This window comes from Gracilinanus agilis, chromosome 1, assembly GCF_016433145.1.
Source record: "Gracilinanus agilis isolate LMUSP501 chromosome 1, AgileGrace, whole genome shotgun sequence".
Taxonomy (NCBI): domain Eukaryota; kingdom Metazoa; phylum Chordata; class Mammalia; order Didelphimorphia; family Didelphidae; genus Gracilinanus; species Gracilinanus agilis.
The window spans coordinates 421,407,561-421,424,207 of record NC_058130.1 but is presented as its reverse complement, the minus strand read 5'-3'; the positions used below and the strand labels follow the sequence as shown (position 1 = coordinate 421,424,207).

The following is a 16,647-nucleotide window of genomic DNA, read 5'->3' as shown; positions in this document are numbered from 1 at the left end:
GGTTTTGTCATCTTCATTTTTGTATCTCTGGCAGTATACTTATGTATCTGGTGGGCACTCAGTAAATGTCTGTGGAATATATGAATGAATGGAAAAGAAAAGAATGGAAGGAAAAGAAAGATAAGCATCTGCCAACTTCTTACTGTCTACTGACTTCACTTTCCATCTGCTGCTACTTAAGTCAAAGTGCTCATATTGGCTACCCATTGGGAAATGCTCCTTTCTTACCCTGTTCCAGTTCACATCTTCACAGGATGCAACTTCTTTTTTTAAGCAAGTGAACATAGAGCTGGCAGGTTTAAATTAATACTTTTGATGAAAGGAAAAGAGATTCTCCTTTATTCCACCTGAAAAAAGATATCCCCTGTGGGGGGGAAGAGAAATTATGCTGGTAAATGTGGGACTTATCCACAGTGAGGAATGCAAAGTAAAGGAGAGATCAGTGTGGGGTAAGATTTTAAAAATGTAAAACATCTGTATTGATGGGAATTACTTTGGAAATGAGGTCTTTGGCTAAATTTTTTTTAGTTGATAACAGTAACTCACATTTATAAAGTATTCTCTGGTTTCCAAAGTTCTTTCTTTATAACAATACTGTCAGATAATAATGTAGGTATTAATATTTCAATTGACAAATAAACAAATTGAACTCATCAAGGTGAGTTGTCTCTCCTCATATGACTAACAAACATCCAAACTAGAGCTCAGTGATTGTGCTTAACATCAGTTTGTGATGTCAAGGCCAGTCAGCTTTTCCACATGTGTGATCCCTCCATTCAACAAATATCCTCCATGTGTAAAGATGCTACAGTATTGGGTTAGGTATTTAGAGGGATAAAAGTTGGAGCAAGAAATAGATGGCCCTGTACTCAAGAAGTTTATAGTCTTATTGAGTATATGAAATATACCTTAGTGCGCCCATTCCTGTGGAACTTGATGTTTTACAGACACTAAACTCCACTTTCTATCCTACATACTTAGAATGCATTCCTTCCTTAATTCTCCCTTTTAGAGTCCCTTATTTCCTGTAAGATTCAGACAAAGTACCACTTTCTACATAGAGACTTTCCCAGATCCCTGTTGCTTCTTATGCCCCATCTCACCAAACTACCCGAAATCTTCTTTGTACATATTACATATAACTTATCTACATACTATTACCTTCTACATTAGAATGTAAGCTCCTTGAGGGCAAATATTGTTTCACCTTTGTCTTTGTTTCTCTAGTGTTTAGCACAGTGCATGGTAAGTGTTTGTAATGTAAGCACAAGTAAATGATTATTGATTGATTGATTCTATGGACCTATATCTATGGATCTGCTGATTGGTTCAGATCACAGCCTATCCTTGCCCGTCTGTCTATCTTGTGGTGCTTCTCTTCTGTCTTCCATAGTCATTCACTAACCATGCTGAGGGGAGATAGGGGCAGGCTTTTTTTAGATGTATGGCACTGCTGGAGCAATCCCTCTCTCTTACTATGGGACTCACTCAGCTTCTCTCTTTTCCCTCCTTACCATTCCTCTCTGGTCATATATCTCTCTGAAGGCATTTTTTTGCCCCATTTTTCTTTAACCATTCTTTTTTTGTAAAATCCTTTTATTATGAACTTAATAATTAGCAAACAATAACATTTTATTATACTCAGAGGAATGAGAAAAAGGATTATTTTGGAAGCTGTGAACTTCTATCACATATATTTGTAATGTTTGGAATGTATCATGGCAGCCCTTAAAGATATACATACATAGAAATGTAATTAACTATATAAGTCCATATATGATTAGATGCCAAATGAATGACATAAGCCAAATTTAGCAATATCTACTTCCTTTTCTGGGTGAAAATCAGGATTTCATTTTAACCTATCCAAACCTATCTATAAAACCTAAATATTTGCTATAACCATAAATTGTGTACATAGTCGCATAATCATAAACATACATGTGCATATAACAAGTTATCTTGAGGCTTATACTTTCTCAGATAAGGGTCTCCAATCTTTTCTTTGGAAATAGAAATAGCTAACTTTCATTTCCCAGGCTATTGCCACTAGAAGTCAGGGAACAAAGGACTGGGAGGAGGGTGATGAGTGAGAACCATCAGTGGGAATCAGGTAGGGACCTCAAATGTGGTTTATTCGCTCCACAGATGGCTAGATGTGAATTTGAGTCAAGATAACCCCAATTAGGTTTCAGAAAAGACTTCCCCTAGTACTATAAGAAGAAACTAAGAGAGAGAAAGAGATCTCAGAGAATATGATATATTTATTTCTACCCATTCTGATCTTTTATTCCTGCTAATCTTTTCTAAGCAACTCTATGAAGAATATTCTGCAAAATGTGCTTTAATTAAAGGCATTTCAAAAAGGATATACTTTCTGTGGAAGCTGCATTAAGCACAACACATTGTGATATTGGAAGAAAAAAGTCACCATCTCTCATAATAAGAAATAGACTGTTAAATGAGGGCTCTATTCTGTAAGCATGTGAGTACAAGTGGGATGCCATTACTTTCCTAATTTGTATTGGAACCTTCACTCAAAGAGTGCTTATATTTCTCCCTCTGTCTCCCTGTCTCTCTCTGTCTCTGTCTCTCTGTCTCTCTCTGTCTCCTTATCTTTTTCTTTTTCTCTCTCTTTCTCTCCCTCTCTTTCTCCCCTGTCCCCCTCCTTCTCCCTTCCTCTCCCTGCCTCATCCCTTTTCTTCCCATCCATGATGATAACATAGAAACAGAGAGGAAGTAATTTACCTGTTGATATTAAAAGCACAACACAGAAAAGCTGCCTAGTTTGTAGCCTACTAGTACTAAAATGTCAATTTTATTTATTTATTGTAGTGACTTGATGAAGAATAAAATGCCCTTGAAATTCAAATAAAGTAGCTGCTGAGAGAGGGAAAATAATTACTTTTGTAACCAAACCAGACTCTATGATCTGAAATGTTGAAATCTTATTTACATAGTTACGTTTGAGAAAAATCAAATTCTTAAAAACTAACAGTTATTTCTTCATTCAGTGGGTGGATCCTTTGTGAAGAATTTTTGATAAGACCAGAGCAAGGACTGGACAAAATGAGATGAGTCATTGATCTGTAGTGGTGGAGGGACTAGCAAAATCATAAATCTATCAAAATAACACAAGAAACCATTCCTTTCAGGAAGAAGTATTCTGGTTTTGCACTTGCTGTGGTGAACTTTTCTTGTAACAAATTCCTGGAAGCAAGCTTATAGTCAGTCTGTATAGTAGACAGATAGACATTTAGGAGAAATAACACAATAATTCCATTTATTTCTTGTAACAAATTATTATTTATATGTATTTTTTCTTTATTTTATTCCAGTGACAAATTTACACAAAGGTTTTCCAAGGTTATACGATTAATGCTTTCTCCCTGTCCTCTTCCCTCTCCCCTCCTGGATTTAACAAGCGATTCCATTGGTTTACACTTGTATTGTCACTCAAAACCTATTTCCATATTATTCATTTTTGTAAGAGAGTAATCTTATGAGACCAAAACTCCAAATAATACCCAAATAAACAAATGATAAATCATATTTTTCATCTGCATTTCTACTCCCACACTCTTTGTGGTGGCAAAAAAATGGAAATAAGAGGATGCCCTTCGATTGGGGAATGGCTAAACAAACTGTGTTATCTGTTGGTGATGGAATACTATTGTGCTAAAAGGAATAATTAACTGAAGGAATTCCATGTGAACTGGAACAACCTCCAGGAATTGATGCAGAACCAGGAGAACCTTATACACAGAGACGGATACATTGTGGCACAATAGAATGTAATAGACTTCTCTATTAGCAGCAATGCAATGATCCAGGATTTTTTTTTTTAAACCCTTGTACTTCGGTATATTGTCTCATAGGTGGAAGATTGGTAAGGGTGGGCAATGGGGGTCAAGTGACTTGCCCAGGGTCACACAGCTGGGAAGTGGCTGAGGCCGGGTTTGAACCTAGGACCTCCTTTCTCTAGGCCTGACTCTCACTCCACTGAGCTACCCAGCTGCCCCTTGATCCAGGATTTTTAAAAAAAAAATTTATTTTGAATATTTTCCCATAGTTACATATTTCATGTTCTTTCCCTCTCCCACAAGCCCCCTTAACCCTCCTTAGCTAATGCACAATTACACTGGTTTTTACATGTATCATTGATCAAAACCTAATTCCATATTATTGATAGTTGGACTGGAGTTATCATTTAGTATCTATATCCCCAATAATATCCCCATCAGCCCATGTGTTCAAGCAGTTGTTTTTCTTCTGTGTTTCTATTCCCACAGTTCTTCCTCTGAATGTGGCTAGTTTTCTTTCTCATAAGTCCCTCAGTCTTGCTCTGGATCCTTGCATTGCTGCTAGTAGAGAAGCCCATTATGTTCAATTGTACCACAAAGTATCAGTCTCTGTGTACAATGTTCTCCTGATCCAGGACATTTCTGAGGGAATCATGAGAAAGAACGCTATCCACATTCAGAGGAAGAACTATGCAGAAACACACAAGAAAAATAGCTGCTTGATCACATGGTTTGATGGGGATATGATTGGGAATGTAGTCTCTAAATGATCACCCTAGTGCAAATATCAATAATATGGAAATAGGTCTAGATAAGTAACACATGTAAAACCCAGTGGAATTGTGCATTGGCTATGGGAGGGGGGTGGGAGGAGGGGAGGGAAAGAATATGAATCATGTAACCATGAAAAATTTTCTTAATCAATAAAAAATAAACTTTATATTAAAAAAAGAATGGTTGGATCAATTTACAACTCCACCAGCAATGCATTAGTGTCCCAATTTTGCCATATCCCAATGTTTATTATTTTCCTTTACTGTCATATTGACTAATCTGTTAGGTGGTGCCTCAGAGTTGTTTTGATTTGCATTTCTCTATTCTGGAGGGATTTAGAACAGTTTTTCATGATTATTGACAGCTCTGATTTCTTCCTCTAAAAACTGCCTATTCATATCTCTTGCCCTTTTGTCAATTGGAGAATGGCTTGGTTTCTTATAAATTTGACTTAGTTCTTTATATATTTGAGAAATTAAGTCTTTATCAGAGAAATTTGTTATAATAATTTCTCCCTAGTTTATTGCTTCCCTTCTAATCTTGGTTGCATTGGTTTTGTTTGTACAAAACCTTTTTAATTTTTAATCAAAATTATTCCTTTTATATCTTGTTATGTTCTTTATTTCTTGTTTGGTCTTAAATTCTTCTCTTCTCCATAAATCTGACAGGTAAACGATTCTAGTTTCACCTAATTTGCTCCTAATGTCACTCTTTCTGTTTAAGTCATATACTCATTTTGAACTTATCTTGGTATAGGGCTGTGATGGTGAACCTCTGGCAGCATGCAAAAGAGGACATGCAGAGCACTCTCTGTGGGCATGGAGTGCTGTCACCCTCCAGAATTTGTTACCAGAAAAGCAGAGGGACTCAGGCAGAGCTGCTCCCTTCCCTCTATCCACTGTGCCTGATGACATTTTCCCCTATCAACCACCCCTCTGCCCAGCAGCCCATTGGGATCACTTTCTTCCTCCCCTGTGTGGGGTAAGGGGGGTGGGGCACATGTGGCACTCAGTTTGGGGAGGGCAGGGCACAGCACATGGTCTGGGGAGGCAAGGGATGGGGCATGGCACACAGTCTCTAAAAGGTTCACCATCACTGATATAGGGTATAAGATATTGATCTAAACCTAATTTCTGCCATATTGTTTTCCAATTTTCCCAGCAGTTTTTGTTAAATAGTGAGTTCTTATACCAAAAGCTGGAGATGGCAACAACTTTAGTACTCACACCTCATCAGTACTCTCAGTAACTTCTGCCCCTCTGATTGGAGGACTGGAGTACAGAATAAAAATCTCTTCCCAAAGCTACCATTTAGCAGGCTCAGAACCCAACCATTTCCCAATAACTTAATTCTGTGGATTCAATTCCACCATCATCATACCCCCATGGTGGGTATGATGTCTCCTCCCTGTCTCCCTACTCCAATTTTTCTGCTTCCTTTTACCTGTTATCTTTTCCTATTAAACTGTAAACTCCTTGAGGATAGGGACTATCTTTCTTTTTCTTACTTGTATTTCCAGTTGAAGAAATATATAGAGACTTGAGGTGAAGAATAGGGCAAAAGAAAGAACTCATGAACAATGATCTTCATTTTCTCAGTAATGCAAGAAGCAAGATCTGAAATGTTGGAGTAGGCAATGATGTAGGGGGCTTGTGGAGAAAGGCAGGGGAAGATTAGGAGCAACTACTATACAGAGCATGATAATGAGCCAATTGAGGAAGAATAAAAGGATTCCTCTATCATGAAGGCTCAGTTGAGATTAGATAACATGAACTTTCAGTTATCAGACACAACAGATAATTCTCAATGTATCTGATCCCCACAAAGTACGTTCCCTGAAAACAGCAAAACAAAATCTTCTAGAAGTGTGATTGAGGTTGATAAGACATTATGTTCCACTTTTGTAGTTTACCAGCTATTGGCAGAAAAAGAAGGGTGTGTACTTTAACTCTGATAGTGAGGACTAATAATGTTTATGTTTTTTCTGATTTGCTTTTTGTTGTCTTTTCCTGTTCTCTTTATTCGTATTGTTGAATTTGTTTTGTGTGTTCGGTCATTTTCAGTTGCCTGACTCTTTGTGACCTCATTTAGGGTTTTCTTGGCAAAGATGCTGGAATGATTTGTTTCACCAGCTCATTTGACAGATGAGGAAACTGAGGCAAAAAGGGTTAAATGACTTACTCAGGGTCACATAGCTAGCAAGGATATTAGACCAATTTCAAACTCAGGAAAATGAGTCTTCCTGACTCCAAGTCCAGCACTCTATGCACCATGGTGCCACCTAGCTGTCCCCCATTCTATTATTATGTGGATGCCTGCTTTCTCATTTGTGCAAAATTTTCATGAGAAGTGTCATAATGGTATTGGATAGGATAGCCTTGGATTTGGGAAAACCTAGGTTCAAGTGGTGCCTAGGACAATTTTTGGACTCGTAGGACTTCGCCTCTTGGAACCCTAGATAACTGCCCAAGAAGAGAAGTGACACAGGTGTTGCTGAGCTGCACTGGGAGTATCTTACACCAATGAAACAAAAAATCTATACCACTACCTTCTATCTGCCCCACTTCCCATGCTTAAATTATGCACGTGCTCAGGAAAATCTTGATGTTAGGATTAGAACAAAAGAGAAAAAGCTTTTGCAGGTGATATTCCACATAATTTCCACCCCATCTTTACAATTAGTTAATTGAAAGGTATGGAGAGTGCAAAATCCTGCTATATTATAGTGTATTAACTATAAAAACCAACTTTGATTTTTTAGAACAAAATGCCACCTCAAAGGCTCTTTTCTGATTAGGTGACTTGTTGAAAACAATGACACAGAGAGGGAAAAGTTTAGTGTGAATTTAACAAAGAAAAGAAAAATAGCTATTTCCATAAAAAAAACAGAAAAAAGGATTATGCATAATACAGAAGATCCATATTGTCTACAGCTTGCTTTTCTTTTTAACCATATATTAAGTTCAACAAGTAGCTTTCAAAACCTTCTTGCTGATTGATCTCTGGTTCTTTTTGGAAAAGCCCATATTTCAATACTATCATTCTTCTGGTAGTAATGGATGACAAGTAATAAGAAACCTTAGACTCTAAGGAAGTGAAATTGAGAATTGCCCAAAGGCAGTGGAGAAGTAGTGCCTGTTCTGGAGTCAGGAACACTCATCTTCCTGAGTTCAAATTTGGCCCAAGCCACTAGATATATGAACCTGAGTGAGTCACTTTACCCTATTTGCCTCAGTTTCCCCATCTCCAAGATGAGCTGGAGAAGGAAATGGCAAACCACTCAAGTATCTTTGTTCCTTTGTTTTCTTTGCCAGGAAAACTCCAAGTAGGGTCACAAAGAGTCAGATAAGACTGAACAAAAATAACAAGTGGAAAGGTGCTCAGTGAGCATGAACAGATGTCAACACATTACAAAAAAGGAATTACACAAGAGAAGTGAGGAGAAGGATACTCTCAAAGTAGTGAAAAGAAATATTTGCTGGTCACATAGTGAGAGCTAAAAACAATGAATCTGTGAGCACTGTTGGTACCCTTGTGAAGACTGTTGGTATTCAGCATTGCCAAAAGAACATAGAGAAAGTGCTGCCACTCTCAGCAGATCTAGTGGGGTCCCAGTGAAAACTGATTGGAAGACCTGGATGAAAGTCATATATAATTGGCAGGCATGTACAAATTGCACTCCACTCCATTGGAAGGAATATCTACATCAATGAGGTTATAGATCTTTTGGAGAAATGGAGTAACTGCTTGTTATTCTTTTGTTGTTATTGTGAATCTATCACTTTATACGTTTCCCCATGCTTTCTGAATTATTTTTGTCAATATTTCCAGCATTGTCAGATACAATTATATTCCTAATCCACAAGTTGTTTAACCATTCCTATCATTTTGCATATTAATCAACAAGCATTATTAAGTACTTATTATATTGTAGACACTGTGTTAGGAAATTAGGATACAATGAGGAAAAAATGGTCCTGCTTTCAAGGTTTCAAGCTTTTTATCACAAATAATGCTGCTATGATTTTTTTTACATGTGGGTTGCTTCCTTCTATCACTTATCTCCAGCGTAAGTAAGATAGTCAGATGTCTCCAATAGTCAGATATGGGTCCCAAGATTGTAAATGTAGCAACTTTTCATAAGAGAGCATACATTTGTAGTAGAACTAGTCAGAATGGTTGTGAGATTTCCTTTAGTCAGTGGCATTTAGCAGCCCGGAAGAAGGCCAAGGAAAGCAGATGGCTGAAATGACCCAAGGATTGAAGATAAGCCTGGTGGGAAAAGCAGAAGGTCAAAGTGGAAAGTGATTGAGGGATAGAAATCAGTGTATTAGTTGAGCTGGTTAACTATGCCATCAAAGGTATCAAGGAAGAAAAGTGAAGCCAGAACAGGCATCACAGAAAAGGAGGGGTAGAAAGACTAGAGGTTGTGATGAGGACAAATAATAGATTTAGGGGAAATGAGGTAATGGAAGAAATGAAATGACAGTGATAAAGATTTTTTAAATCTACAACATGCCTGACAAGCAACTATAAATCTTTCTTTGAAGATTTTAGATGAGAAGGGACTCTTTATTTTCCAAGGCTGCTCATTCCCCTCTCCCTATATTAATCAGGAGCAAGTTGCTTCTGTAAGACTGTTCCTCCCAAGTGATGTTACTGTCATCCCCTTGTCTTTGCTGTTTTCGGGTCATTAATGTTTATCCTAATATTGGACCCTACCACCAAAAATCTATAATAGCCATCTTAAAAAAACAAACAAAAAATAACCAATCCTTTCCTTCTGCCTTAGAATAAATACTAAGTATCAGTTCTAAGGCAGAAGAGTGGTAAGGGCTAGGCAAGTGAGATTAAGTGACTTGCCTAGGGTCACACAGCTAGGAAGTGTCTGAGGCCACATTTGAACCCAGCTTCTTCCATCTCTAGTTGTGCCTCTGTAGCCTCCTAGTTGCCTTTTGTAGTATCTGCCTTAATGACTTCCTTCTACTCTTCTAAAACTTGAGCTTTAGACATGTTATTTCTTCCCATCTCCCTGAAGACTTAGTTGAACTTTGGGATTTGGTTCCCTAATTTGATACTTGCAAAGTTCTGTTTTAACATAGGTGCATAATGATGCAATGTTTGAGCTAAATAAAAGCTGATTGATCTTGAGTTTGTTAATATTTTAGACTTATAAAATAAATCTTTAGTTACTGGAAACGGTAATAATCTAAATTTATGTACTATTTGTAGAATGTACCTAATATAAATTATATCTTTACCTTTAACAAAAGAATATTTTAAATGTTAGGATTTCCTTAGGATTGCAAAACCATTACAACACTTGTTATATGTATCCTGGTGTTATGAGGGCTGAAGCTGAGGGAGTGTGGAAGATTCCTGAGTGTAACACACAAGTTGTGGTAGTGAAACACAAAGGACTCCACAGTAATATTTGTAGTGAATCTGTTGCACCCAACTTCAGTATAACAGTGTCCCAGGTTAGATAGTCAAGTGAAAAATCTTTGGTTAAGAATACACAGCTACTTCTAACTGTCTATCCCGGCTCAATATGGATAACACTGGTTGATTACAATTCAAACCTTTCTATAGTTGAAATAAATCTCCTCTTTCCTCAAATACCCAAGGATATATTCACTAATTTCTAAGGTAAAGATGACCTTCACTTTAGGTGAATATGAAGATTTAATAATAACAGGCTTGGGGAGGGAAGCAGGGAAATGATGGAGAAGAGGGGTATAAAAGATCCTTGGCCTAAGCTATTGATGACAAAAATGATATATGAATTGAAGGTAATCAGGATATTCAGGCTTGTCAGTTGTCAATGGTTAGTTTGCCAGTTACCATCCTGGCAGAGCCAGACTGCTTCAACCTGACTCAGGTTAGTTGATGGTAAATGATGATGCTTCTTCTCGATGAGTGAATTAGAATCAGTATGTTCAGTATAGGATAACACAGGATTTGAGACTATGGAAGTGACCAGTGCTTCTTGCTGGTATCTCAAGTTGACCTTTGGCCCACCCAAGCCCAACCGAGACCTCCCACCAATCCCTCTCTCAAAACTGAGATCTCTGTTTCAGTTCAAATCCTCCTTTTATACTCACCCATCAACTGAATTTACTCCTGCTAGACTCTGCCAAACTCGGCTCATTCCAAGTTCTAAACAGTTAACTGTCAATCATTTTGCTTTTCATATTGCATTGCAAATGTCATTACACACTAAAAAATCACAGAGAAGACTTGAAGATTGGTATCTGGGAATATTATTGCCATCTTCCTGTCTACTAGTATTACCTCTATCTGTGGACAAGGATATTATTTCAGACTACAAAATGTTATTAGAGAATAGAGTTTCCAGAAAAAGAACTGTTGGAGTCATCTTTCATATCAGGGTATTTATGGTTTTATTTTGGGGTTTTGATTATGTATGAGTTTGCTCTTACAACAATGACCAATATGGAAGTGTGCTTTCCATGACAATAAAAATAAAAAAAGTAATAAAGTGGTGTTTACCTCGAAAAGAAAAGAGAGAGAAGAGATTTCATGAGAAATTTGATCCATCTTCTCAACTCCTTTATAAACATTAAGTATCAATATTTAATGCTATTTGTTCTTAAAATTCTATTAAATATCCAATATTAAGGAGGATTCTCAGGAAACTGTAGCCTGGTGTTATTCTTGCAGAAAAATGTTCTTATGATGATGGTGATAAAAAAAAAATTATGGCTCTGGAGTAAGTCCTCTTCAAAACAAACTAGCTCAGATTCTTGATGTAAAAATAACAATAGTTCACATTTATATGGTGGCTTATATTTTGCAAAAAGGTTTAACCATATAAAAATGATAGATTACATTTATATAGCACTTTAAGGTTTGCAGAGAGCTTTACACATATTATCTTATTTAATTCTCACAACAATCTGTAAGGGGGGTACTTTTATCCTCATTTTACAAATGAAGAAACTGATGTAGACAGAGGTAAAGTGACTTGCTCAAGCATTAGTCAGAAAGTTCCCAAGCCAGATTTTGGACCAGCATATTATCCAGTAAAGTATCTACCTAGCTAAGACAAATTTCAATTAATTAACAAGCATTTATTAAACATCTGCTGTGTACCAGGTACTGTGCTAGCTGTGTGGGTCTAAAGACTGAAAAATTAATTCTTGTCCTGAAGAACTCAATCATTGGAAAAAACAGGAATAAGTAAATACAACACATTTGTAATGTTATTATAGGGGAGTTTTGGTTTGGGGGAACCATTACTACCTGGGGAGGGAAATTAGGATATCATATATATTCAAGATACAAGAACATAAATATAAAATATATAGGTACAAGAAGAATGAGGTGAAGCTGACAGTAAAGTTAATTTGATCCACAGGGCTAGTGATGCACGAATAAGAGAATGTTTTTAATGCTGCTGACAAGTCAAAGAATCCTGTTAATAACAGTAAAGAAAATTTGGAGGCAATTAGGAAAGTAATTTGGGAAAATTCAATAACTTTCCCCCAAACCAGCTCCTTCTTTTGTCAATGGCCTCATTCTAATCATCCGGCTTTGACATTTTGGAGTCATCTTTGATTTATCTTCCCATCACAATTTCACACACATATTATACATACACACACTTGTATATGTCTGTCTATATGTAGACAGTAGATGAGTTACCTTTTCTTCCTAATGTAAAATTACTTGGCCTTGTAACTTTGTGGGAAAGAGAGATCCCATTATAGAAGTGATTGTTACAAATTCTTTCAACATATTATCTAAAAGAGTTTTTGAAAGTAATAAAATACAACATAATTGTTATTTAATGAAGTGATACATTAAAACAATCTTGAAAATCAATGCAATTAATTAAACTCTCTTGGTAACTACTTATATTTATTCATAGATTCTTGAACTTGTTTACTACATCTGGAGGCCATATTTTCTTTTGTTGTTACTATTTTTTTTTCTATTGATTTATCTGTTTATGTTCAAGGCCTTTGAGTTTTCTTCCAGAAATTTTTGGTAATTTCAGTCCCTGTACCCCCTTATTTTCCCAGTTGCTCTCTTTCTGATTCCCTTCCCTATGACTGTGGTTTCCTTGGGGCTGGATCTTAAGGCATCTTGGCCCTCCCATGCTGGGCAGTAAATAGTTCACCATCCTAGGCTTTGGCTGCAAGTGTCTTTTGAATAGTCAGAACTGGCCCCCTGCTGGATATTGTGCTCTTTCTTTCAGTCTTGGTATGGTGGGGTGCTGCACAGTCTCTCTGTCTCTGTCTCTCATTCTCTCTGTTTCTCTCTGTCTCTGTCTGTCTGTTTCTCTCTTTTTTAGTTCTGTGGCCTGGTACCACCAATTCAGAGTTTTGCAGCACTGGCTATAGGGTTATGGTTACTGCAAACTTTGGCCTATGATTTCTGTTTTGGAGAGCTTTGAGAGGTCATGAGGATCAGAGAAAATGCCTGGTCCTCCATCTTATTGCTCACATCACTACTTAAGTTTAAATCCATTTTAATACATACATTTTTAAAAGTTATTCCCTCTAAGTTTCCATTAGTAATCCTTTATTTTTTGGTGATCCATTCTTATAATTTATGGAAAATTCTGACTGGATTTTTTCTCATTTTATTTAAGTCTATCATTTCCTCCTCTCCCACAAAAAGTCAGAGTGCAACATACATACACAATTCCCTAGGGACTTAGAGTATTTTGCTCTCCACAGAATGGTTTTCATTTCTAGACATGGTATAGCAATTCAAACAGGAAAAACTTCTTAGATGAGAAAGAAAGAAAATGAATTATGATAGATGTGAGAGGACCAGGAGATGAGGTTAGGTATACAGAAGCAAAAAGAATATATCAGATAAAGAAGAGGAATGATATAGCCAATCAAGTATTCTATAAATTAGGGGAGGCTAGGTGGCTCCAGTGGATTGAGAGCCAGGCCCAGAGGTGGGGATCCTGGGCTCAAATCTGGCCTCAGACCACTTCCTAACTGTGTGACCCTGGGCAAGTCACTTAACCCCTGTTACCTAGCCCTTGCCACTCTTCTGCCTTGGAACCCATTCACAGTATTGGTTCTAAGATGGAAGGTAAAGGTTTAAAAAAAAGAGTTCTATAAAATTGAAAGGGAAAAAATTGAAGGGAGAAAATAAGTACATTTAGATTTATTAAGCCTGATACCAGGGAAAGTAAAAGGTAAAACATGAGAAGAATAATGGCTGACGAGAGGGCTAGTAATTCACAAGAGATAGTATCCAAAGACAAGAAGCAACACTAAAACTTATGGCCTTCGATATTTATATATAAATATATAATATGTAGCTAATACAAGGCATCCTATGGATCCCAATTTAAAAAAATCAAATTTGTCCTTAAAGTAATTATTGAAATTTTGTGAAATGGAACTCTTGGCTGGAATATGGCCCTGGAAGGATAGGTCTTATTCAAATGGAACCACATAGGTAAGAGGTCTAGGGGAGTACCAGAGTTGGTTTAAAGGTTGCAAAGAAACTGTGGTTCAGAAGAAGGTTTTGGAGGTGAACAGAGAAGACCTGGTCTCAAATCCTGTCTCTGCCATTTACTACTACTAGCCTCAGTTTCTTTTACTATAAAATGAGGGAATTGGATTATATAAGCTCTAAGTCTTTGATTCTAAGGCCAGGCAAGACAGAATGGAGTGTGCTTGGGTGGGCATCAAAAGAGGGAGAACCAATAGTGATGTTCAAAGAGGTCTACTTTAAGAGCAAAGTAAGAGCTACAAATTGGGCTTCTCTTCCCAGAGGTCTATAGGGGGATTCCTATTCAGATATGGGCTAGACTAAGTGAGCTGTAAAGTCCTTTTAGTTTCTGTGGTTCTATGATTCTAGATGGCTGTTAGGGAGGGGCATCACATAATGAAGTCCTTCTGGCAATGAGGAAGTGAATCTTTTTTTTCTTTACATTAAATTCTACTTTGCACCAGAAAGAGTTATAGAAAAATTTGAGCATATGTTATTAAAGATTCAACTTTACTTTCTTTGAAGTTTATTATTGTTGTTAATAATAGCATTAAAATAAGTCTGTCTTTTTTGTTTGTTTGTTTTCCAGGTTAACTTTGGGATATACCTGATGCATGAGCCTTCAGACTTGTCTTCATCATGTTTCATCTCAGTGGGATCACAGTTGCTTCCTGTGTTGAAAGATACAGAAAACTACTCTTTACAAAGTTCTTGAGGAAGGAATGGACTTAAGGATGCTAACATTCAGTGAAACATTTTAGGAACAAATCAAATCTTTTTTCCCAGCTGACTCTATAATCCTTATTATAAGTTACAAATTGCCCCCAAAAGCATCCTGTCAACTTAGTTATTTCAAAAATGTTCTTAAGAAAATGGACTAGCCTGATTCTTCAAAGATTGGGAGCTAGAGAGGATATTTCTCCCCTTTCTTCTCCTGAATGATACCCCAATGATATCCAGAATAGATTTATACTTGTAGAGGAGGGAAATGAGATGGAGAAAAGAATTAGAATAAATATCTCATGTAATTTGAGGTTATTCAAAAGTTACTTGTTTGAATACAAATATGTATTTCATCATATAATATTTTGAAATAAGCAGAAGTTTATTAAAGTACTTGGGAAATTTTAATTTACATTTTTGTTGATATAATACTATTTTTGCACATTGTACTATTTTTGTGTATTATAAAGAATTTTGGGGTTCCTTCCTTACCACTGTCTCCTTGCTATCAAGGAGAGTGCTAAGTGTTTACCTAGTGTAATGGTTAGAATGGGTGGTCGCCAAAATATTGTAATTAACCCTTAAGTCACAAGACTATTAATAGCTAGATTTATTAATAAGAAAAAGAAAATAAGAGAGAACTATAGAAAGGAGGTGAAAACTTTCCTAGCCTAGTAATCCAGAGTCTAACAACTCAGTTTCTCCAAAACTCAGCCTCAGAAAATACAACCTTCCCTCAGCTTCCTGCTGGGTCTAATCTTATAAATCCTTACTATACCCACTAGCTCTCTTACATCATTCCCCAAGAACAAATCACAATTCCTCAATTAGCCTGGCACCACCCTGGAGGGCAGTGCCTGTGGGATAAATTCCCTGGTTGCTGATTGACCCAAATTCAAAACAAATGGAAGGGAAGTCTAAATCTCTGATTGATCAAATAAAAATACAAATTCCCTTCTCACACTAGACTTAGAGAATGGGAAGATTGCATCAATTTTTCCATTGCAGGCAGAAGTATGTCCAATATACCAGGGAATGATCATTAGCTAAATTTTTAACTTCACAGCAACAATCAGAGAAGTCTAACTCAGAATTTTTTTTGTATAGTCTTCCAATGGAGCCAATAAACAAATCAAAGAAGGACTTAAAAAAATCTTTACCTTCTACCTCAGAATCAATATTGTGTATTGATTCCAAGGCAGAAGAGTGATGAGAGCTAGGGCAATGATGGCGAACCTTTTAGAGACAAAGTGCCATGCCTGCTCCCCATCCCCATCTCACTCCCTGGCTACTCCTTGCCCTAGACAGAGGAGGGAAGGAAGTGCTCCCATTGGGCTACTGGGCAGAGGGATGGATAAAGTGAAAAATGTCCTCAGCACAGGTGAAGAGGGGGAGGGGAGTGGCCTGAGCTCTCCTTTCCCCTCCATCTATGCCACCTATGAGCTTCTCTCCTTAGCCCCTGTGAGCTTCCATTGGGTTGCTAGGAAGAGGGGCGGGTGAAGTAAGGAATGTCTGTAGGCACGGTGGAGAGGGGGAGGGGAGCAGCTTTGCCTGAGTCCCTCTGCCTTTCTAGTAAATATGGGGGGCAGTTTATGTGTCCACAGAGAATGCTCTGTGTGCCATCTTTGGCATAGGTTCACCATCACTGTGCTAAGGCAATGGGGGTTAAGTGGGTCCAGGGTCCCATAGCTAGAAAGTGTCTGAGGCCAAATTTTCACCCAGGACCTCCCATCTCTAGGTTTGACTCTCAATTCACTGAACCACCCAGCTAAGGAAGGACTTAAAAATTAGTTTCCGTGGCTTTTTTTAAAATCATATTCCAAACCTAAGTTACATTCCTTTTTATGGCTATGCACCTGTT

At 37.3% G+C, this 16,647-nt stretch overlaps 1 protein-coding gene across 1 annotated transcript in view; it reads left to right on the top strand.

Moving 5' to 3' along the window:
- Positions 1–15,181, top strand: part of MOCOS (molybdenum cofactor sulfurase) — a 92,564-nt gene extending 77,383 nt beyond the window's left edge. Inside the window, exon 15 of the mRNA XM_044664991.1 lies at positions 14,653–15,181. Within this exon, the coding sequence (XP_044520926.1) occupies positions 14,653–14,778 (126 nt within the window). The 3' untranslated portion in view covers positions 14,779–15,181. The remainder of the gene's footprint in view (positions 1–14,652) is intronic.
- Positions 15,182–16,647: the final 1,466 nt, after the last annotated feature.